This window comes from Bos grunniens, chromosome 14 (assembly GCF_055505025.1).
Source record: "Bos grunniens cultivar Pamir isolate PY7600 chromosome 14, Bosgru_T2T1.0, whole genome shotgun sequence".
Classification (NCBI taxonomy): Eukaryota; Metazoa; Chordata; class Mammalia; order Artiodactyla; family Bovidae; genus Bos; species Bos grunniens.
Genome location: NC_141178.1, coordinates 63011905 through 63037737, shown reverse-complemented (window position 1 = coordinate 63037737; position 25833 = coordinate 63011905). Strand labels below are relative to the sequence as shown.

General features: G+C 39.8%; 1 protein-coding gene and 1 pseudogene across 3 annotated transcripts in view; both read right to left on the bottom strand.

Moving 5' to 3' along the window:
• The window catches only part of SPIDR (scaffold protein involved in DNA repair), a 283594-nt gene that overhangs the window by 239649 nt on the left and 18112 nt on the right, over nucleotides 1-25833 (bottom strand). For all 3 annotated transcript variants that reach the window (XR_015140875.1, XM_086337017.1, XM_086337023.1), the window contains exons 2-5: nucleotides 11323-11478; nucleotides 10618-10684; nucleotides 4389-4568; nucleotides 850-1010 (exon numbers count right to left, since the gene is read on the bottom strand). Coding sequence is in view for 1 of the 3 variants with exons in the window: in XM_086337017.1 (XP_086193143.1) it covers nucleotides 850-1010; nucleotides 4389-4568; nucleotides 10618-10684; nucleotides 11323-11478 (564 nt within the window). In the remaining 2 variants the exon portion in view is untranslated. The remainder of the gene's footprint in view (nucleotides 1-849; nucleotides 1011-4388; nucleotides 4569-10617; nucleotides 10685-11322; nucleotides 11479-25833) is intronic.
• Nucleotides 11592-12128, bottom strand: LOC147359542 (small ribosomal subunit protein eS26 pseudogene; annotated as a pseudogene).

The following is a 25833-nucleotide window of genomic DNA, read 5'->3' as shown; positions in this document are numbered from 1 at the left end:
TAATCATACTACGTAAAGTAAGTCAGACAGAAGCAAATATCATATGGTACCACTTCTTTGTGGAATCTGAAATGACACATATGAACAAATATACCAAACATAAACAGACTCACAGACACAGACAACAGTCCTGTGGCTGCCCAGGGGAGGGGGACAGGGGAGGGATGGATTGGGAGTTTGGGATTAGCAGATGTAAACTAGTATATTTAGAATGGATAAACAACAATGTCCTACTGTATAGCACAGGGAACTATATTCAATATCCTGCGAGAAACCATAATGGAAAAGAATATGAAAAAAGAATACATATATACACACATACATATATATAAAATTGAATCACTTTGCTGTAGAGTAGAAATTAACACAACATTGAAAATCAACTATACTTCAATAAAATATTTTTTTAATTTTCTAAAAACTTAATAGAATGCCTGCTATGTCTGAAAATCTTAATGAGAGAACTGAACAGTGAAAACTTAAGAGTTTTATTCATAAGTAAAACAAAGCAGCATAAACCCAAATAATTAACTCCATAAAAAAATGAAAGCTGTAAAGGAAAATCACAATTAGTAGTTGTATTGCTATGAATATTATTATTCAGAATTGCACATTGCTGAATCTAATCTGACTAGACCACGAGACACCTGTCCGGATGGAACAGAAGGATCCTGGGAAAGACCCATGTGTACCAGAGGGGAGAGCAGGTGAGAAGAGAACTCAGTATTTATCCATGTTTAAAAGCACATTACCAGCATACTATTTAGAGGAGTTGCAAACAAAACACCAAAGGCTGTGACTAAGACATGCCATGAACAGAATGGAAAGTTGGAAACAGTTCGTCCTCACCTTAGGAAGCTCAGGTGGCGTCTCTGCTGGTGTCAAAGAACGACTGCTTGCGCCGGAAGCACAGTCAGATATCTCCACACTTTCACGCTCTTCAAATTCATCACATTCACAAGCATCTTCCCTCTCACTGTCAATCTCCCAGTCAATAACCTGCAGGTCATCTAAAAATACAATTTTAAAATATTCTTAAATTGTATTAAATCTGTGTGTCCTCAGGATTTTTAAAAGACCCATGTTGTTCAACAATTTAAAAATATATTAAAAGGCAGAAGAAAGTATATTTCTACTTTTATCTATAAGCATCCCATTTCTCCCACCTCTGACTGCCACCTCAATTCTCAACTTCTATTAGCTGCTTTTCTGTTCGTCTGGAGTTTCTTCAGCATTACTGTTGATATGGAGAGACTTTTAGTATCTCGATAGAAGATCAAACAGAAACAACATTCCCTGACACCAAAGCCTAACCCAGAGCAAGGCCCTAACTCTCCTCAGTTCTGTGAAGACTGAGACAGGTGCGGAAGCTACAGAAGAAAAGTTTAAAGCTGGCAGAGACTGGTTTGCAAGGCTTAAGGAAAGAAGTCACTTCCGTGACAGAAAAGTGCAAAGTGAAACAGTGAGTGCAGATGTAAAAGCCTCACCCAGTCATCCAGTGATCAGGCAAAGAGAATTCATGATGGTGGTTACACTAAACAACAGATTAGCAAATCAGGTGAAACAGCCTGCTACTGGAAAAGAGGCCACCTAGGATTTTCATCAGTTCAGTTCAGATGCTCAGTCGTGTCAGACTCTGTGACCCCTTGGACTGCAGCATACCAGGCTTCCCTGTCCATCACCAGCTCCTGGAGTTTACTCAAACTTATGTCCATTGAGTCAGTGATGCCATCCAGCCACCTCATCCTCTGTAGTCCCCTTTTCCTCCTGCCTTCAATCTTTCCCAGCATCAGGGTCTTTTCAACTGAGTCAGCTCTGCATCAGGTGGCCCAAGTATTGAAGTTTCAGCTTCAGCATTAGTCCTTCCAATGAATATTCAGGACTGATTTCCTTTAGGATGGACTGGTTGGATCTCCTTACACTCCAAGGGACTCTCAAGACTCTTCTCTAACACTACAGTTCAAAAGCATCAATTCGTTGGCGCTCAGCTTTCATTATAGTCCAACTCTCACATCCATACATGACCACTGGAAAAACCATAGGCTTGACTAGAGACGGACCTTTGTTGGCAAAGTACTGTCTCTGCTTTTTAATATGCTGTCTAGGTTGGTCATAACTTTCCTTCCAAGGAGCAAGTGTCTTTGAATTTCATGACTGCAGTCACCATCTGCAGTGATTTTGGAGCCCAAAAAAATAGTCTGTCACTGTTTCCCCATCTATTTCCCATGAAGTGATGGGACCAGATGCCATGATCTTAGTTTTCTGAATGTTGAGCTTTAAGCCAACTTTTTCACTCTCCTCTTTCACTTTCATCAAGAGACTCTTTAGTTCTTCACTTTCTGCCATAAGGGTGGTGTCATCTGCATATCTGAGGTTATTGATCTTTCTCCCTGCAATCTTGATTCCAGCTTGTGCTTCATCCAGTCCAGCATTTCACACGATGTACTCTGCATAGAAGTTAAATAAGCAGGGTGACAGTATACAGCCTTGAGATACTCCTTTCCCAATTTGGAACTAGTCTGTTTTTCCATGTCCAGTTCTAACTGTTGCTTCCTACCTGCATATAGGTTTCTCAGGAGGCAGGTCAAGTGGTGTGGTATTCCCATCTCTTGAAGAATTTTCCACAGTTTGTTGTGATCCACACAGTCAAAGGCTTTGGCATAGTCAATAAAACAGAAGTAGAGGTTTTTCTGGAACTTTCTTGCTTTTTTGATGATCCAACAGATGTTTGCAATTTGATCTTTCATAGATGAGCAGAAATCAGTGCTTGGCTGCAAAGCTACAAAGGACAGGCTGACCGCCTCGTTAGGGGCTAATGTAGCTGGTGGGCTGAGGTTGAGCCAGTGTTCCCCACCGTTCTGAAAATCCTAGGGTGCTTAAGCATCAAAGCTAAGTCTACTCTGCCTGTGCTCCAGTGACAGCACAACAGAGTCCGTGTGACAGCACATCTGTTATCAGGCAGTTTGCTGAGCACTGTGAGCCGACTGCTGAGACCTGCTCCTCAGAAAGATTCCCCTCAAAATACTAATATTCACTGACAATGTCCCTAGTGAGCCAAGAGTTCTGATGAAGATGTACAACAGAATGAATGTTGTTTTCATGCTTGATAACACAACATCCACTCTGCAGCCCATGGATCGAGGAATAATTTCAACCTTCAGGCCGTATGATTTAAGAAGTTCACTCCACAAGGCTACAGCTGCCATTGACAGTGATTCTCTGATGGATCTGGGCAAAGTCCACTGAAAATATTCTGGAGGGGAGTCAGCATTCTAGATGCCATTAAGAACATTCATGATTCGTGCAAAGGAAGAGGTCAAAATACCCACAGTGATAGGAGTGAGGAAGAAGTGGTTTGGAGCCTCACAGATGACTGTGAGGGGTTCAAAACTTCATGGGAGCAAGGGGCTGCAGGTGTGGTAGAAACAGCAAGAGAACTAGAAGTGGAGCCTGTAGATATGACTGAATTGCTCAGATCTCAGGATAAAATTCTAACTGGTGAGGAGGTGCTCCTAGAAAGTGGTTTCTTGAGATGGAATTGACTCCTGGTGGAGAGGCTGTGAAGACTGTTGAAATGGCAACAAAGGATGTAGAATATGACATAAACCTAGCTGATAAAGCAGCAGCAAGGTCTGAGAGGACTGACGCCAATTCTGAAAGAAGTTCTGTGGGTAAAATGTTACTGAGCAGCACTGCATGCTTCAGGGAAAATGTTTATGAAAGGAACACTCCATCGATGTTGCAAACCTCACTGTGGCTTTAAGAAACTGCCACACCAACCCCAAGCTTCACTTGAGTAGCCATCAACACTGAAGTAAGACCCTCCAGCAGCAAAAATGTAAGACTTACTAAATGAAGGCTCAGATGGTACATAGAAGTTTTAAGCAATAAAGTGTTTTTAAATTAGGGTGTGTCTATCATTTGTTTAGACATAATACTAGTGCACACACACTTACTAGACTACAGTAGTATAAACACATGACTTGTATGTGCTGGGAAACCAAACCATTCAGGTAACTTGTTTACTGCAACATTCACTTTACTTTACTGTGCTGGTCTGGAGCCAAACCCAAATACCTCCAGGTACTTTATGCTTTATATTATATTATTTATACTTTATATATTATTTTATATTGTACTTTAGAGAACTGGCTTTGATCAATTTTAACATGTTCAAGCCTAAATTGTCAACTGTAAAAATAATCCTGGTAATACCTACCTCTGAGGGAGTTATTGTGAGAAATATTATGAGAAAATGTTTCTAAAAGGTTGGGACTCAGTAATATCAAAATCAATGCTAAGTATTAGAAGAGAAGTATAAGTTATTTGTATTATTAAAACACAATATATAATAGAAATTAAATTTCTTTAAAAAATTATCAATTTACCTTCACTGGCCCCATCTTCTGGACATAAAATGTTGCTGTTACAACACCTGCCTGTTCTAGAATGATATCCATTATCTCTTTGTGATTTAAAAGCTGTTTTATCTTCATCTGACAGATCACTTCCACTAGAACTCCACGTTATAGCTGCAAGCCCACTGGTACTCTTAGAGGTGGTAGGTTCTGCAAAAGAAAAAAAAAATCTTAATGGCCAATTGATTATGGTTATTGATCAATATGAGGTTTAATACATGCTACTTTGCCAAAGGCACAAATATACAAAGTTCTGTTGATAGTGAAAACAATGTCTTATTTCAAATCTTTCCAACTAAAGGTCTATGAGCAACCTGGCTAAATTAAATCCAAACTACAAGAAGAAAAAAAATAAAATCAAAGTTATAAAAGACAAGGAAAATGACTGGAGCACAAATGAAAAGTCAAAAAATAACCCTGAAATAACTATAAAACTATAACTTTGTTATAGAACTTTGTTATAAAACTATAACTTTGTTATAGAATATTTCATCAAGCCTTAAGGGTAAAAAAGTTCCCCAAAAAACAAAAAATCAATAATTATCTACAAAAGGAATGCTTCTGTGTGCTTCCTTTACTATACTAGGAGCCCTGGTAACAGCAGTTTGCTTAAAATGCTTAACAGCGAACTTTTAAATTTAATTAACCTTATTTTCAGATTATAGTTGGTTCACATACAGTTGTCAGAAATAACAAGAGAGCCCTGGTATGCTTCAAGCAGCTGCTCCAGGGGTAACATTCTGCAAACTACAGTACAACATCACAGCCAGAATGCCAACAGTGATGCTGTCAAAACAGAGAACAACTCCATCACTGTGGGGATATCTTGCACTGCCTTTTCAAAGCCAGTAACAGAGCTCGCCTCCCCACCTCAATTCCTATTTCCTAGCAATCACAAAGCAATTTTTCACTTCTCTAATTTTGTCATTTCAAGAATAACATACAAATGATATCACCTACATCCCCTTTTATCACTGGCTTTTTGAACTTAGCATAATTACCTGGACGTTCACCAGGCTGTTGTATGTACCAACAGTCACTTCCTTTTTTTTTTTTTTTTTTTAATTACTGAGCGCTGTTCTGTGGTGTGAATGAAGCACAACACGTTTAATCAGTTACCCCTTGAAGGACATCTGGATTGTTTTCAGTTTGGGGCTATGACGAATGAAGCCACTACGAACACTGTGTACGGGATTTCACGTGACTGCAATTTCATTCTCCAGGATGTCTAAGGGTATGCCTGTTGGACTGTATGGTAATTGCATGTGGAGCCTTATAAAGAACCGCCCAGCTGTGTTCCCGAGTGGCCGTGCCATTCTACAGTCCCACAGCACTGTGAGGGTGATACAGTTTCTCCGTATCACCAGCACGTGGTGTGCTCACTATTTTTATGTTGTCCATTCTACAGACAGGAAATCTAGCAGGAATGGAGCATCTCCACTGCAGTGGAACCAAAGTTTAACAGAAAATCTTACTGATATTAATCAGAACAGATTAGATATCTAATAGAAATCAATTTTCCTATTCACATTGAGTGGATAATTGAGTTATAATGCTAAAACCAAGGAAAAAACCCTTAACCACATTTCAATACACTATAAGAGATTAGATATTACAACTCAAGTTTTACAGAAGAGGAAACAGTATCAGAAGCTAAATGGCTTCATTAAATACATATTTATATAACATCTTCGATACAGTAAAACCTTGAGGAAAACAAAAAAAAGAAGAAAATTCCTGCCCTCAAGGAATGCAACATTAATTAACTATGAAAAGAAAAATCAAATACTTTATTTGAGATATGTCACAGAATATTGAGGATCACACAAAAAAGTGAATGCTCCACTTTATACTAATCAGGAAAGGAAGATTCACTGACAAAATGGTGTCTAGAAAATCAACACTTACAAAGGCACAAAAACATGAAATAATAGTAAACATTTACTGAACACTTACTTTGTGTTATGAACATCTAGAATTACTAAAGTTGTCTATCCATCAAAATATAAAATTAAATGTAAACTATTCAGAATAAACCAAGAACCCATATTGATTTAAAGAGCTAATAAAACTAAGCTGTGAACTTACTTACAAAAGACATTATCAATCTTTTTCATTATTATGCATCTGGAAAAGTAATCAAAAGGGAAAAGTGGAATGCTCTATACACTGAATGTGTGAGTCCCCCAAAACTCACACATTGCAGCCTAATCCTCTGTGATGGCCTCTTCAGGAGGTAATCAGGTCATAATGGTGAAGCCCTCAGGAATGCAATTAGCACAAGGTGAAGTGAAGAGGAACTGAAGAGCCTCTTGATGAAGGTGAAAGAGCAGAGTGAAAAAGCTGGTTTAAAACTGAACACTCAAAAAACTAAGATTACGGCATCTGGTCCCATCACTTCCTGGCAAACAGAAGGGGGAAAAGTGGAAGCAGTGACAGATTTTATTTTCTTGGGCTCCAAAATCACTGATAACAGTGACTGCAGTCATGAAATTAAAAGACACTTACTCCTCCAGAAGGAAAGCTATGACAAACCTAGACAGCGTACTAAAAAGCAGAGATAACACTTTGCCGACAGAGGTCAGTATAGTCAAAGCTATGGTTTTCCAAGAGTCAGATACAGACATGAGAGTTGAACCATAAAGAAGGCTGAGCGCTGAAGAATTAATGGTTTTGAATTGTGGTTCTGGAGAAGACTCTTGAGAGTCCCGTGGGCTGCAAAGACATCAAACCAGTCGATCCTATAAGAAATCAACCCTGAAATTCCTTGGAAGGACTGAAGGTGAAGCTCCAATATTTTGGCTACGTGATGAGAAGAGCCAATCATTGGAAAAGACCCTGATGCTGGGAAAGATTGAGGGCAGATAGTTAAGGGGGCAATAGAGGTTGAGATGGTTGGACGGCATCACCGACTCAATGGACATGACTTTGAGCAAACTCTGGGAGATAATGAAGGACAAGGAAGCCTGGCGTACTGCTGTCCATGGGGTCGCAAAGAACTGGTCACGACTCAGCGAATGAACAACAAATCCACTAATATGTTAAGTTCTAACCCCAGCATCTCAGAATGTAATCGTATTTGGAGACTGGGTCTTTAGGTAATCAAATTAAAGTGAGAAGTTAGTGTGGGCCCCCATCTATTACGACAGCTCTCCTTACATAAAGGAGAAATCTCGACACCTAACCACACATGCAGAGAGGGAAGACCTAGGAAAGAGATACTTGGAAAAGAAACAGCCACCTACAAGTCAAGGAAACAAGTCAGGAGCACATTTCCTGGAAGGAACCAATCCTGCCAATATCTCACTTTGGAATTCTAGCCTCCAGAACTGTGAGAGATAAAGTTTCTGTTGTTTAAAATATCCTGTCTGTAGCACTTCATTATGGCAGCCTTAGCCATATGCTAACCCAAGTCACTTTGGAGAGAAAGATGAGCAACAGAGGAGGGTCTGCCCTGAAAAACCTATGGTTCAACAGGGAGAAAGACACATCAAAAAATAACAATTTAAAAATTTACTGATGCCTTTCAAGGAGATTTCTGACCTCAACAAAAAACAGTCTCTGAGAATATATTCTGCAGAATATTTCAAGAAAAATAAAATAAAACACACTATTTTTTTTTATTACATGGTTTCATTTACTTAGGAAACACATTTTCACATTTTTTAAAAGTTCTTCCTTTTAAAGAAAATTACTATTTACAAAGGTTCCAGCCTATTTTTATTTCAGTTTTCTCTTCTTCCACCTGCTACAAACCTTCCGGCAAGATCCTTTGCCAGCAAGCAAAGGATCACCTCTCTCACCCCTTCTCTTCTCCTCCATCTCCTCCCCCTTCCTTGTCTGCCAAAGTATGTTCCCCCACTTTTGCTTCCCTGTTCTCAAAAAAATACTACTTCCACATTCTAGAAATTTTGTTAACAGCCTATCTTAAACTAACACTTTAAAAGTTACTATTTTTAAAATAAACCAGTTTCAGGGAATGCCTTGAGTTCCCTTTTCTATCAGTTTCTATTTATGAGTTTTTGGTAAATTATTAATAACACTTTGTTCTCTTAACAAGCTGCTTATGCTGTAAACAAATTAACTATACATGGATATATGCTTTTCCAGTCTATCAGAACATACTGGTCATTGCACAGAAAAGACAGTATAGCAGAGTAGGTTTTAGGTTGAATATACATTGGCATGGAAAACCAACTCAAAAGATGCTTTTGAAATTAAACACAAGGTAGCAGCTTATTTAATATTTCTTTCTCTGTCCAAGTTAAATTTGATTATACCTTCAAATCTGAAGAAAAAGGTATAACCCACATCGTGTAAAAGAAAGAAAGAGTTGATTCTTGAACAACCCAGGCGTGAACTGCACAGGTCTATTTACACAGAAATTTTTTTGTATGTACTACTACAGTCCTACACAACCCACAGTAGGTTGAATCTGCTGATGCAGAATTGCAGATAGGGCTGATTGTGAAGTTAGCTCCAGGCGAATTTCTGACTGTGTGTAGGGTCAGCACCCCAGCCCCCCATGCCAGTCATTCAAGGGACAACTGTACTATTTATTTTCTCCATACTTCATATTATGACAGCTTAGAAATTAGAATTAAATTGATCTTTGAAAATTACAACATTTGGCATTAATAATAGTAAAATTTAAATTCTGTAGCACCATCAGAAGATTACGGTATTATTTTACTATCAGTATTTTAAGAATCAAAAAAATTAGGAGAATTTTATTTTTCAATTGCATAAAAGGAATCCCCTTAAAATAATAATACAGCTTAAAGTGTTAAATCTCTTATTCACAGAAAGTTTTTCACTCAGCAGGACACTGAGCAGGCGCTCACCTCTCTGCCATCAAACAGAACAGCAATTGCTGCAGTTGTTACCATCTAAGTCCCTAAGTCATGTCCAACTCTCTGCGACCCCACGGACAGTGGCATGCCAGATTCCTCTGCCCTCTACCATCTCCTGGAGCTTGCTCAAACTCATGTCCATTGACTTGGTGATGCCATCCAACCATCTCATCCTCTGCCATCCCCTTCTCCTCCTGCCCTCAATCTTTCCCAGCATCAGTCCCATTTCCAATGAATCAGCTCTTCTCATGAAGTGACCACATTACTGGAGCTTCAGCATCAGTTCTTCCAATGAATATTCAGGGTTGATTTCCTTTAGGACTGACTGATGTGATCTCCTACTAAGTGTTAACCTTTGAACAGGGATTTTTTTTTTTAATTCACAACAACCCAGTGAGATACACAAGTTTGAGACCTATTTTCCAGATGCAGAAACTGAAGCAAAGCATGCTTAGCTTGCTTTCTCAAGATACCACAGTCAAAACACAGTCGGGACATGGCACAATCAAATGAGACCCCCGAAGTCTGGAGTCACAACCCCTCCTGCCCAGCCTGAGGGTGAGCGAGTGTAGCAGCAGAACCTGCGGCCTCCCTGATAGTCACACCCCTTCCTCCTTACCAACAAAATCCCAGTTTTATTGGAGCAGAAACACATATGTTTAAAAATCCCTAATTTCACTGATGTCTCTTTTGGTGGAGGTGACACTGTGGAACAGATTCTGGCTAAAGGCAGAGGTCCGAGGGACCGTACTCCTTCTCAGAGGAAAGTTCATTTGGAGAAAATCCTCCCAAGTCTACACTTTTCCTGAGAACTGGGCCTGCAGAATTCAGCTTCTTCTTCATGACTACAAAAACAGACAGCAGAACTCAAAATGAGTCCAGCCCCCTGACCTTCTTGTTGCAGGAGATAAATTCAACCCATCCCTTCAAACACTTCAATACACTTTCCTATGATCCATAACTCCAAGTCTTCCCTAACCATCACTGACTAAGTAGTATAGTCCTTATATTACCGGTCATAACTTTATTTCTCAAATCAGATTCCTTTTAAAACCCTGCAGCCATGAATCTGAGCTTACCTACTGGGTTCTGTTGATAACAGTGAATTCAATAAAGAAACAAAAAAATTTAATAATTATCTATAGGAGGCATAAAAAATGGGACAAATGGTGAAAAAAGATGAGAGAGATGCAAAAAACACCTTTTTACATTGTTTGGGTGTTTTTTCTAACCATGAATATATAGTTTTTCCAAACGATATAAATGACTTTTTAAAAGAAAACAAATAAATCAAAGGAGGATATATTAGGCTTTTTTCTTTCCTGCCAAGAAATCAACAATATTACCTTTCTTGGGTCGACAGGATAATTCAAGGTGTTTTTCTGTAGTAGTCTTCTTTTCATCTGTTAATGACTTCAAGCAGATAATGGTAACAATAATAATAATAATTAATAATGATGTAGTAATTCATGTGACAAGAGCTAAAAACCAACATTACATAAAATATTCAAGAACTTACACTACACCCCTTTAACATATTCGTCTATTTTCCTTTATTTACCAACAAGTATTCCCAAAGCACATATTTATAATTGCATTTTTATATTTTTCCAGAATCTAAACAGAGGACTGTCTTTTTAGAGTTGATAACAGTGGTGAGCACTACTTCTTACAGTGAGTACTTCAAAGTTACCACATAAACCAAAATCAACCAGAATCCCCCAGTGTCATCAGGTCCTGATACATAAGCATTTCATTAAATAGACTTCTTTTAAAGGTAGGATGCTCAACAGTGTCATCTTCTGAGAATATTTCCAGTATGCATCCCTACTTACAAAGTGCAAAGTCCTACATGACAGAAAGAGGTGAATACTACTATGCCACGATTGTAGGGAATTCAACGATGAGAAAAACAAGGAACACATCAATTACAGTGTTCTGAAAGAAAATAAGGAAGGGAATTCCAAAGAAATGTAAGTATAGTGGCGTGAACTCTCAGGAAGCTAGGATTTATCGCTCAGCGTTCGGGGAAGACAGCATCATGACTTTACCGGAGTGCCAGGACTCTTCAGAAATCCTTCTCCACACCTGAGCCATGCTTCAGACAGGGAAGCCACAGTCCCCACGGTCCTGAGCCCTGCTCGTCTGCATGGTAGGGGACTCTCTCCTGGAAAGGACGGGTACTCTGCATCCCGATTTCTTTTTCTCTGTAGAAACAGTTTTCAAAGAAAAAAAATAAGGAAATCAATTTCATTAAATATACACTAACAAATGGCATTGGGGAGCAAGCCCAGCAATGGCATCAGTGAGGACCCAGTTTTTATTTCATTTTCATGTAGAATTTCCATTTTAGTGTCTTTTTAGAGAACAGTATTTCTCCAGTCTTTAAGGACTTAGCTCCTTCCATGGGCTTCGGTGGAGGCCGTGGGGCAACAGCTGCAGGTCTGCTTCAGGGGGAAGGTCCTTCTGGGCTTCCTGGGAATGACTCCTGACCCCCTGGCTGTGAGTGACACGGCTCATACAGTAAGGTAGTTTCACACACAGCTCGTGAAGCACACAGGCATTGGAAACACTCGTTTCAGCAATGTCTGATGGCTTCAGCCTCTACTTTGTTCCAAATGAGGAACTTCTTAATGGCCTTGTCCTTGGGCACACACTGGGCACAGCTGGTGCATGAACAGGCTGCACGTGGCCTCGGCCCTTCCTAGACACGACCATCGTTTTTTCCTTCCGTGGTCATTTTGGAAATGGAAGCAAGGAGGCAAGAGAGAACTGGCAGAGTTTGCAAATTGTCTCTGAACCTCCACAGAAAGAAGAGTCAGAAGACAGCAAAACTAAAAGGGCCTGAACAACACAACTAGACAACCAACTCTAAAATACAAGTGGATGAGGACAAACCATGAACCCTCCAAAGTCCTGCATGGTATCCCATCTGACAGGAAAGAGCCAAGAGAAGCAAGAAAACAGAGGAGGGCCGAGCACAGAGGCAGCTGGTGTGCAGCAGGCAGGAGAGCAGCAGCTGAGAATGCACCAGAAATGGGAGGGCAGGGGCTCCACCCGAGACCCAAAGGAACCAAGGAGCTTACGACCAAAAACGGTGACAACACTGATTGTTTTCTCTCAAGCTATTTTATTTAGGTTTTTTTTTTTTAATGTCTACGACAAACAATGGAGAAGGAAATGGCAACCCACTCGGGTATTCTTGCCTGGAGAAGTCCACGGATAGAGGAGCCTGACGGGCTACAGTCCATGGGGTCACAAAGAGTTGGACATGACTGAGTGACTAACACAATACGTGACAAACAAACACTCACCTTATAAGTTCTTTAATCTGTATTTTATTTTAAAGAAAATTTTAGATTTGCATTGGGAATTAAATTAAGGTAACCTACTAGAAGCTGATCACTTTATCAGAAATAAAACCCCCCAACCAATGACACTGCAGTTTTAAAAAATAAATTAAGATTAAAATACACCATTAAAACTTCCTTAATGAGGAAGAAGGGAACAAATTCATAAACATAAATTCAGCCATAACATAGATGGCATTTTAATACTTAAGAGGTCTAAGCTTGTTTCCTCTTATGTAGAAATTCCCGTGGTGGGGAGAACTGCAAGCAAAGAGGCATCGACCTCAGGAAGGTGCCACCTCCACCACAGTGCAGCTATCTGAAGAGGTTCACTGAGTTACCTAGAACAGTAAGGAAACTGGGAAACATCATTTGGTCTATTCAGTTCTTGGTCTATATATATACATATATTTTTAACTCCCGAATATCTCTCTAATACAATAAATCGGTCCAGGTCGGCTCCTCAGTAAAGTGGGTGATACCAGGAATGGGACAGGGAAGGACAGCATGAGCCTGAAATATCCTGAGCCAGAGAGTAAGAAACTGCTCAAGGAATAATGAGAGCATGCAAAAAAGACATAGGGGCCTGCATGAAGGGGCCCTCGTGGCCAAATGTGGGACATTCCAGCATCAAGTAAGTAATGATAGTAAAGGATTATAACCAACTGAACAAAATAAGAATGTAAGTCTACAACGACATAAACAAACAAATGACGGATTTAGAATATCATCAATGAAACTAGTAGGTGAAGTTTGAGGATGAAGAGAATATATACATGGTCACAGAACATCTCCCCAGAAGTGACTTATTAATTCCAAAGGGAAAAACAGTAACTTTACAGTGGAGAAATCTTTCAGACACCATCTTAATCAAGTCATGAATGTTGATGCAAACCATCAACAAGTGCTTCTTGATATGAGGCACCGAGCAGAATATAAGTCAACCTCCACAATATTACTACCAAAAACACATAACCTCAATCTCAACACTGAAAACATCAGACAAACCTAAAACAACTGGACTGCCCATCTCAACAAGGACCCGGCCAAGAAACACGGAGAGAACCTGAGGAGCTAACCCAGATCAACGTAAGGCTGCAGAGGCATGGAGAGAAAATACAGCATGTGATCCTGGACTGGATCCTGAACCAGGAAAACAGACCATTATTAGGCAACTGATCTGAGAACACGGACATGAGTTGGTGATGGACAGGGAGGCCTGGCGTGCTGCAGTTCATGGGGTCGCAAAGAGTCAGACACGACTGTGCGACTGAACTGAGCGGATCTGAGAACTGGAACAAGCAGACAGAGTGGGGCCATGAACCTCCGCTGGGAACATGCATGTCAGGTGACTCGGAATTTTCCCTGCTCTACATGCCTGCAAGAGACTATAAAAGCACCATGAGCAGCGATTCAGGGATTACAAATAAAGTTGAGCAAGGAGGCAATTTCATAAATATACAGTCTTTGAAAAATGAGAATTGACTGTACTTTGAACGGAGCATACTTAGAAAGAAGCAACTAGTTAAAACCCAAAAACGTTAAATTCTGCTTTACTATCCACATCAGCCCCTCACAGACCACTTTTCCTTCCTCTCACCTCTCTGCTCAAATTTTCACTTCTTTCACATCAGGTGTATGTATTTACTCATTTTGAAACTTTATTCCTTTGATACCAAATGCATGCCACTATACATCTGTGGGATACTCCCTTTGGAAAGAAGTGAAAATTTCTAAATATTGCTTTGGATATCATGTAATAAATTTGGAGAACAAATCAAATGTCTACCAATACAAAGTTTACTTGGGTATCTGAAAAAATCTCAGTGGCTCTAGCCACATACTCAATGGATGTCAACACTTTTCACCCAGGAATTGATCTACATTAAGGAGAGAGAATGAGGAACAGATGTGAAGTTTAACTACATCAGCGAGTATGCCCACACTGTGGTGCTCAGAGCCTGTCCTGTGAGGTTTACTGACTGCGTGTTTTTTTCAGAGACCCTTCCTCTGCTCTGACAATAGAACATCTCTCAGGCTTGTCACTCACTACTTTGGTTACATCTGACCCGTCCTCTGCTTCTCTGGATTTCATCCACACTCAAGATTCTTCAGGGACTAGAACCCTGTAACTTAACATAAAGGACAGAATTCTAAGGTCCTGCTTTCCAGTCAGCCAATGCAGACACTCTGCAGGCCCCGGGACACAAAATGAGCAAGAAGGACCCCACCCTGCAGCAGCTCAGGCAGGAGTGACACAGACCCTCCCACAAGTGCAAGGACAAAAGGGTCTGAGCCCCAGTTCGGGCAGCTCCCAGCCCGGCCCTCCACAGCCCTCTTCGGCGGTCCCTCCGACTGCCCCAGCCAGTCTCGTTTCCCGTGCTGCTGCCAGGTGGGGCATTTCCAACACCACACCTGCATCCACGCACGCTTTGCCAGACGTCTCCTCTCCTCCTCTGGTCTCTCTAACAGATTCCTCCACAGATCATGCTCATCTTTTCCATGAAATATCCTTCAAAGTCTCCATCAACGCCCTCCCTCGGGGACCCCATCCGGTTTCTTGCCCAACTTACCCCTTGCCCTGGAGTAAGAGCTCCTGAGGGCAGGAGTCCCGTGCCTCTGCACCTCATCCCCGCTGCACAGCACCCCCCCTGAGGTCCTCTTTACATAACTACTGAACAAACAGGCAAATTCTGTGACTATTACACCAGATCTGTCACAAAATTTTTAAATATCCAAGGTAAGTCAGTCAGTAAGTATAAGCCTATGGGGAAATGCAGCCCACTTCATTTCCATTTTATCCACCTATGGTCAAAAACAATACCTCCAGCATCCCTCTCTACATGGCTAGACAGCATGGATACTTCTCTCTCCACAGTGTTCACTCTGCCACAAGCAGGTGCTTACAGGGCAACTTCACTACCCAACCTTCTCGTTCATCCACCTTTTTTTTTTTTTTTCCACAAAAAACACACACACTCCCCAACCACAGTTTTGGGCACCCAGCATGGTCAAGGTTAATCATAGGACATCGGCCTGTCCACAGTGACTGGTCCAGTAATGCCACGGGACCCAAGCTGAGGCGGTCAGAGACCCGTTCAGTGGGACCACTGGAGAAGATTCTCTTCTCAACTTGGTCAAGGGTGTGTCCCCAAAGCAGCCAGCCACCTTATCCCATACAATGGGAAGAAACCTGAGAAAGTCAGAAGAGGAACAAGCCATGCTCCAGGCTAGAGGGCAGGTCCCCAAGCAGCCCAGGTGCCCAGATGCTGTGAGCTGCAGGCCAACGCAGCAATCTTCCAAGCCTCTATCCAATTTAAATTGGCCTTCAACCGCCAGATACTAAAAGAGCTGAGCCACAGTATTCAGTAAATATCTATACTGAGCTGAAGTGACTCACTGAGCCCTCTGAAGGTACACAGCCAAAACCCATTTTCACCTTCAATGACCTTGGGCTCTAACGACATAATTAGAGTGGAGGAAGAAATAGACCAACATTGGGCTGATGAGCTCAGAAACAGGTTCATGAGTGAATGTTTCCTGGAGAAAGCTCACTCTGACTTGAACAAAGGAAGAAATATACTTTGGTGACGGCTACCTGTAGATCCTGGGTTGTCCAGGCTAGTCAATGTCGTGAGCTATTATCCTCCTTAAGCACAGAAATACCCAGGAAATTTCACAAGCAGAACACAAATCCTTTCGCCCTCATCTTCAGGCTGTGCTGTCACACTGGTCTGGCCTGAGTCACAGCTGTGCTACCAGTTGGCTACATTTACAATTCTCAAGACCCAGTTTCTGTGTCAGTAAAATATGGATAATAGATGCACGTATCTCAAGACCACCACCAAGATAAAATCTGTACTTAAAAACGATACTGTGAGATGATAGTACCATATACCACCATAACAGAAGGAAGAAGAAGAGTTGGTTAATATTCAGGAGAGTTAATATGAGAATGTACTTTAGACATTTTTAATAAAGATGTTTACTAGGATTCACAAAAATACTGTTTCAATCTAATGACCAGCTTTAATATTTCAAAACTCAAAAAAAGAAAATGAAGTTTACTGATTAGCACCCTACAGTCTCTCAGAGAGTTTAAGGAGCAGAAAGGAATTAAATGACTCGTTGGAAAAAGCCAGCGTATACACACACAATGGAACATTATTCAGCCTTAAAGAAAGAAAAAAATTCTGACACAAGATACAACATGGAAAAACCTTGAAGACATTAAGCTAAGTGAAATAAAAGAGACCCAAAAGGCAAACACCGTATGATTCCACTCACATGAGGTCCTCAGAGTCATCAAATTCACAGAGACATAAAGTAGAACTATGGTGGCCAGGGGCTGGGGGAGGGAAAAATGAGGAGCTGTTGTTTAAATGGGTAAAGGGTTTCGGTTTGGGATGACAAAAAATTCTAGAGATGGAAGGTGGTGACAGTTCCAGAACAACAGGAAAGTACTTAGTGTCACACACCATACACTTAAAATCGTTAAAACAGTAAACTACATTATTTTACCACAAGTTTAAAAATTGCTATCAAGGGCAATGCACATCGAAACCATCAGGTGCGCTTCTGGAGACAGGAGATCCTCAAACCTCAAATGAGAACCCTGAGTGAGGAGAGGCTCGGGGATTTGCATCTCAGCAACCATCTTGCTGAGTCTTCCACTGTACAGTTGGAGAACTGCCACGCAGCACACCGGGTTAAAATCCGCCCTGTAAGGGGAGACTAAACACACAAGCGTCTCTGCACATACCTGGAATTTTCTATAGCTGTCAAGTACACACTGTTGGGTAAAACAAGTAAAAATACCATTGGCTCTGCTGAGCTTTTGAAAAGGCCAAGGGAGAAACCTATGAAGCTTTACATCCCAGGGGCTGGAGGCTGTAAGAAGGAAATCTTCAAAGACCAGGATGCAAGTCCCAAGACACTATATTCAGGCTCCAAACTCTCCTACCATAGACAGTTCCACTCCTCAAGCCGTCATTCAACCATGCACAAGTTTCTCTCTGCTTTTTTTTTTTTAATCTCTCTCTTACCATGACCCCATCTAGCTATCCCTTGCTCCTTCTCTTCCCTAGCACACTTACATAGAGACTACTGCAACTTCATTTCTTCACTAACCTCTCCTCAAAACTGTTTTCCCTTTGATGAAATGTATTGCTTCACACTCATAAATGTACAGGTATCATTATTTTCATAAATAAATGACAAGAACTGAAAAAAGAATTCAATGTGTCATGTCCAATTCTTTGCAACCCCACAGACTGTAGCCCACCAGGCTCCTCTGTCCATGAGATTCTCCAGGCAAGAATACTGGACAGGGTAGCCATTTCCTTCTCCAGGGGATCTTTCTGACCCAGGGATCGGACTGGCATCTCCTGAGTCTCCTGCATTGGCAGGCAGTTTCTTTACCAGAGCCCCCTAGGAAGCCCAGGTGAATTCAATAAACTGGTTCAAAATAAGGAAAGACTTATACAGAATGTTCAAAGGGAAAATTTTTTGAGATCTTCATAAAACTGTGGCCAAGAACTCAGGCACTAAGTATGCTTCTCTTCTTTCTGTAAATAAATTAGTTATTGGGTATACAAAATACACTATTTTTCTCTGTCATAGTTTTTAGGAGGAGATAACCTAGAGTTACACAAACTGGACAGGTTTTCTTACAAATAACTTTTACAGAAATTGTTCTTGTGTGTTTCAATCTTTACAGAAGTATTCCTTTTTGTGTCTTGACATTACAATAACTTTTTTTAAAGAATCACTCTATTCCACTATTTGTCTATTACAAAAACTGAGTACAAAATTGTGTACCAGGGACCAGGCTAGCCACTGACACACCTGTTTTAATACACTGCTGCCCGATTCGTGTCTTCTGATTACACACATTTTAGCTGTATCCTTAAAACAGATAATGTTGTATTCTGCTGTTTTTCTTTGCTCAATGGGAATTTTCTGATGCTCTACAAAAGTCCTACCCCTTAAAAGAAGAGAAATCAAACCTATGAGTTTATGAGAAGCCAATGGAAACCATTTATACACAAGAATCAATGTTCTGTTTCTGACTGTATCCGGATGGAAAAAAATATTCAGAATTTATTTTCAAGTATATATCTATTAACACTAATGACTGTAAGTTTTAAAACAGTAACATCAATTTTGATGTAGATACAAGCATTGATAGAAAAAAATATTTGCAGGAAACGCATGAAAGTGCCTGTGTCACCTGACTGCAGATTGACAGGTGATATTCTCTAGTGTATTATTTTATAGCAATTTTATAATAGGTGTGTATTATTATCAGAAAAGACAAAAAAAAAATTTAACTGTTCTAAACTGTACACACTAAAATCCCAAGTATCTTTCCAGCTTGAGTCTCTGTTCCAAAAGGAACCTAAGTACTCCCCCTGCTGGTTATTTAAACAATTCCCCAAAAGTAAGAGCAATGGTTAGAAGGCAAAGATTTCTTAAATCAAATCATATCAAAAGACAATGATACCTGAACTATGAACTTCAGAGCAAGTTAACAGGATATCAGGAAACAACGTAACCACTCTAAAGCTTTTCTTTCCTAAGTTTCTTTAGCTACCTCCTTCAATGTCTTCCATACCTTCAAACTTTTTTCTCCATACATCTGAATCCATTAGCTTTGCTGATCAAAATCCAAATTATGAAGCAAAGTATTAAGAGTACTGAATTTTTAACTTTCTTTTCCTAAATATATACACGGGCCTTGATTACGTGCTCAGTCACTTCAGCTGTGTCCAGCTCTTTTTGCTCCATGGACTGCAGCCCAGCAGGCTCTCCTGTCAATGGGATTCTCCAGGCAAGAATACTGGAGTGGGTAGCCATTCCCTTTTCCAGGGTATGTTCCCGACCCAGGGATCGAACCTGCCCCTCCTGTGTTTCCTGCACTGCAGACAGATTCTTTACCTCAGAGTCACGAGGAAAGCCCAACTCCATCTGCACTTATATTTTAATTAAGTCATTTAAGACAAAATGGACATTAGGAGACACTGGAACAATGTCTTTAAAATTCTGAGGAAAACTGGTTTTCAATCTAGACTTATATACTCAGCCAAATTATTAATCAACAGTGCAAACAAAATAAAGAAATTTTCAGACATGCAGAACTCAAAAAAACTCTTTATTAGGAAGATACTGGAGGATATATCACAGTAAAAGGAGGAAATAAGCCATATACCTGACTAGAGACAGGCATAAAAACTTTAATTACCTATAATTAAGTAAAAAATGATGTAAAGAAAAATATGCAGTGATTATTTCCTATATTAAAATAATGGCTGCACAGAAAGGAAACAGTATATACTACTTGAGTTTTCAATGGACCATATTTATGTGACCATAGTATTAATATTCACTTCTGGTTTAGCAAAAAAACTGTAACATAACTATACAAGAAAGGTTAACAGAGATATGGAATGCTCACAGGGAGCTATGTCCTGATTTTCCATAGTAGGTAATCAACAGATTTAAAGAAAGTGAAAGTGAAAGTCACTCAGTCATGTCTGAATATTTGCAACCCTATGGGCTACACAGTCCATGGAATTCTTCAGGCCAGAATACTGGAGTGGGTAGCTGTTCCCTTCTCCAGGGGATTTTCCTAATCCAGGGATGGAATCCAGGTCTCCCACATTGCAGGTAGATTCTTTACCAGCTGAGCCAAAACGTGTTTTTTAAAATAAGGAAATAAACTTCACAAAAAATAGCTAAAAGAATTAGTGATTTGCAAACTTCTAACCTAAACAAAATGGTACAGATTTGTTTCTCCCAGCTTCTGCCAAGCAAGAACAACTATCATCCCTGGAAGTACCACAGAGACTGGTGAGAATTCTCGAAGGTGGCAAGAAGGTGGCAAGCTGGTTGAAGAGCCCAAGACTGAAGGAATAACAGAGCAACAAAGTGCCTTATGTCCCAGCATCCAACAGAAGGTCACCCAGATCCCATGTGTCCCCACCTGCAATCTACCTCATTCCTCCACTTGATCAAGCAGGAGTCTCTCTGACAATATCAAGTAAGCCAAGCACCACCAGCGAGAGCAATCACGAGCCCTACAGATAAGTGATCAAGGGAATCCCAATGCACTCAGACCTCCTTCTTCATTAGAGGTTTCAGGACAAGGAAGAGAGAGGAGAAAGGTGGAGAAGACATGAGTGTCAGTAAGACAAATCTCCACCACAACAGAAGATTCACTGATGTCAGAGGCATGGGGGCAGGAACATAGCATGAACCTGACGAGGGAAGCTTCTTGGTCACTCTGTGCCCCGAGACTGTCTGCTCCCTCACCGAGAGACACGCAGCAGGGCAGCCTGGGGAACCATCCTCTGTTCCCTCAGGTTCCTGGCACTAGATATGCCAGGCAGACCAACACCATCACAAAGATTCTAAAAATTAAACTATCACTGAAACCACAGTCCACAAAAGTAGGTCAGGACCTGAGTGCTTGATCGTAGCAGCATACTACTAAGATAAAACACTTAAATGGAACCCAGCATCTCCTAAATGGACAAAATGTCCAGAGTACAACTGAAAAATTGCTCTTCACTAAGAATCAATACTATCAAAAAACAAGTAAGAAAAAAGTTAACTGATGCCAACAATTAAATGAATCTTGTGCTGGAAATACCTAACAAGAATTTTTAAATAGCTGTCATAAAAATGTTTCAACCATCAACGTCAAGTTCTCTTGAAACAATGAAAAACTAGTAAAAAAAGAATTATTTTAAAAAGACCAAATGGAAATTATAGAACTGAAAAGTACAATTATCAAATTAAAAAATAATAATAAATTACCAAAAAAAAAAACACTACTGTATGGACTCAGTAGTAAAATAATTACAGAAGATAAAATCAGTAATTTGTAGGCCAATCGATAGAATTCACCTAATCCGAATAACAGATTAAGAGAATATCTTTTAAAAAAACCTGACTAGAGCCCCAGAGCCTGTGAGACAGTAACAAGATTCATCATTCATACCATCAGTGCCCCGAGAGGTAAAGAAAAAGAAAGGAGATTGGAAAAATATGTTAAAACATATCAGCTTAAAATTTCCTGCTATTGCTACTGCTGCTAAGTAGCTTCAGTCGTGTCCGACTCTGTGCAACCCCATAGATGGCAGCCCACCAGGCTCCCCCGTCCCTGGGATTCTCAATGCAAGAACACCAGAGTGGGTTGCCATTTCCTTCTCCAATGCATGAAAGTGAAAAGTGAAAGTGAAGTCGCTCAGTTGTATCCAACTCCTAGCGACCCCAGCTACCAGGCTCCTCCATCCATGGGATTTTCCAGGCAAGAGTACTGGAGTGGGATGCCATTGCCTTCTATACTTGGCCAAAGGTACAATACTTCTACAGATTTAATAAGCTAAATAAACCCAAAGCAGGATAAACCTAAAGAAACCAATGGTGAGACATCAAAATTAAACTTTTAAAATCCAAAGACAAAAAAAAGTTTGGAAAAGGGTCATGATAACATATTGCCTATATAGAAATACCAATTCTAGTGGCAAAATTCTTATCTGAAACCTTAGAGGCCAGAATGAACTGGAGTAATTATTTTTCAATTCTTAAAGAAAATAACTGTAACTCACGACTTGATATCCAATAAACAGTCAATAAACAATAATAGTCAAAACAATAAACAATAAATATCCTCATCAGTAAAGAGAAAATAATGACATTTTTAGACCAAAAAATATATAATACTTAGAAATCAACAGATGTATAAAGATTGGTAAAAAGAAGTCCTCAAACAGAAGAAAATGATTTTTTAAAAATCTTGTCATCAGTGATGAAAAAGGAAAAACAGAAATTACAGATATATGGATAAATACTAAAGACAATCCTTCTCAAGAACTGTACAAATCACATTCAATAAATATGAAACAAGTTACAACACTAGCTGACATTAAAGATAAAAGTGAAGCTCCTATATTTTACCAGAAGTGGTAAAATGCTGCACATGTAGACTGTGGTAAGTTACATACGTATTATTGTATACCTAGAAAAACCATCGAGAACACAATAAAACAAGATAAGCTAGGAATAATTATAAGTAAGTCAAACTGGAAACCTAATAATGTTTAAGTAGCTCTAAAAAGTCAAGAAGAGAGAAAGGAAAAAAACAACAGAAAGAAAGTCACAAAAAACAAATAACAAGATGGCACTAATATATCAATAATTATCTCTTACATGTAAATGACCTAAGTACATCCATCAAAACACAGAGCCTGGCAGAATAAACTGAAAACATGAACCAATTACATGCTGTTTGGAAGAAACTCAAGTTCAATATTACAGTGACATTGAAAGTAAACGAATAGAAAGATATGCCAAGTAAACACTGACAAGAACAGGGGCTGCAATATTAGTATCTGGTAAAGTAGACTCAGGTCAAAGACAGATATTACACAATGATAAAAGGATAAATTCAGCAAGATATAATACTAATTTTATAAACACCCAACAACAGAGCCTCAAAATGCATAAAATAGAACTGATAGAGCTGAAAGAATAAACAGTGAAATCCACCAATGTAATACTGGGGATTTCAACACCTGCCCACCGTGCTCAGCAGCTGATAGAACTAGTTGGGAGAAAACAAGCTAAATGATACAAGACCTTACATACACACAAAAACAAACCTAATGCCTGACACAGAGAGAACAGCCCACCTGTCAAAAACAAAATACATATTATTTCACCAAACAAAAAGGAATATTTACCCAAATAAAGCAGATTCAGAGTAAATTTAAACAACTGAAATCATACAGAATGTGTGGCTTGATCATAAACAAATTAAGTTAGAAATCAGGAATGAAAATAAATGCTAAACACATGACTAAAAAATAACAAATCAAACATACAGACTTTAAGAGAATTTTTAAAATATACAAAATTAAATGAAAAAGAAAACATCAAAATATATGGGATGTAGCTAGAGCAAAACTGAGGGAAATTCATAATACTAAATACAGTTGACCCTTGAACAACACAGGTTTGAACTGCGTGAGTCCACTTACACATGGATTTTTTTTTTCAATAAATATATACTCCAGGAGCACATGATCCACAGTTGCCAGAACCCATGGATGTGGAACTGTGGATACAGAGGGCTAATTATAAGTTAACCATGGATTTTCAACTGCACAAGAGATCAGCCTCCTAAACCCTGCACTGTTCAAGGGTCAACTTACTGTCACTGGAAATAAAGGAAATCTCAAATCAATAACAAAATTCCAATCTCAAGAAACTAAAGGAACAAAAAATAAAGCAAGCAAAAGGAAGAGAATAAACAGTAGGAATCAATTCAACTGAAAAGAGGAAAACAATTACTTCTTAAAGCAATGAAACCAAGGGCTGATTCTTCAAAGATAATGACAATTGATACACTTTTAGCATGACTGACAAAACACAAGAACAGAGAAGACACAAATGACCAATATAAGTTTAAAATAGGGGATATTACTACAAATTCAACAGTCATTAACAAGATAAAAGAACACTACAAACTTTGCACCCAAAATTCAGTAACTTAGAGGAAACCAACCAATTCCTCAAAAACTACAACTCAATCAAGGATAATGTGAACAAACCTCATAACCATCAAATAAATTGAATCTGAAGTTTAAAAGTCCATGAAATTGAATCTGAAGTTTAAAAGTCCCTGAAAACAAACCACTAGGCCCAAGTGATTTCATTATAGGGTTCTAACTAACCTTTAACACAAGAATTAATGTCAATATTATATAATAACTTCAGGAAAATAAGAGAGAACACTTCCAAACTCATTTTAGAAAACAAATGTTACCCTGATAGAGTCAAGTAAAAACAGTATAAAAAAGAAAACTGCAGACCAAATGTCTCTTATGAATTTAAGTGCAAAAAAAAAAAAAAGACTCAACAAAATATTAGCAAAAGGAATCCAACTTATACGCAGAGTACATCAGGAGAAACGCTGGGCTGGAGGAAGCACAAGCTGGAATCAAGATTGCCGGGAGAAATATCAAAAATCTCAGATATGCAGATGACACCACCCTTATGGCAGAAAGTGAAGAAGAACTAAAAAGCCTCTTGATGAAAGTGAAAGTGGAGAGTGAAAAAGTTGGCTTAAAGCTCAACATTCAGAAAACTAAGACCATGGCATCTGGTCTCATCACATCATGGCAAATAGATGGGGAAACAGTGGCTGACTATTTTTTTGGGCTCCAAGATTGTTGCAGATGGTGACTGCAGCCATGAAATTAAAAGACACTTACTCCTTGGAAGGAAAGTTATGACCATGAGAAGGCGATGGCACCCCAATCCAGTACTCTTGCCTGGCAAACCCTATGGACGGAGGAGCCTGATGGGCTGCAGTCCATGGGGTCGCGAAGACTCGGACACAACTGAGCGACTTCCCTTTTACTTTTCACTTTCATGCCTTGGAGAAGGAAATGGCAACCCACTCCAGTGTTCTTGCCTGGAGAATCCCAGGGACGGGGGAGCCTGGTGGGCTGCTGTCTATGGGGTCACACAGAGTCGGACATGACTGAAGTGACTTAGCAGCAGCAGTAGCAGCAGCAGACAGCATATTAAAAAGCAGAGACATTGCTTTGCCAACAAAGGTCCGTCTAGTCAAGGCTATGGTTTTTTCAGTGGCATGTATGGATGTGAGAGTTGGACTATAAAGAAAGCTGAGCACCAAAGAATTGATGCTTTTGAACTGTGATGCTGGAGAAGACTCTTTAGAGTCCCTTGGACTGCAAGGAGATCCAACCAGTCCATCCTAAAGGAGATTAGTCCTGAGTATTCATTGGAAGGACTGATTTGAAGCTGAAACTCCAAAATTTTGGCCACCTGATGAGAAGACCTGACTCACTGGAAAAGACCATGATGCTGGGAAGATTGAGGGGATGGGGATGGGGATGGAGGAGGGGATGACAGAGGATAAGATGGTTGGACGGCATCACCGACTCAATGGACAAGGGTTTGGGTGGACTCCGGGAGTTGGTGATGGACAGGGAGGCCTGGCGTGCTGCGGTTTATGGGGTGGCAAAGAGTCGGACATGACTGAGTGACTGAGCTGACTGAATGTTTACAAAGAATTACACATCAAGGTCAAGGGGAATTTATTTCAGGTGTCCATGGCTGATTCAACATGCAAAAGTCAGCCAATGTAATCTACCATATCAACGAGTTAAAAAAACT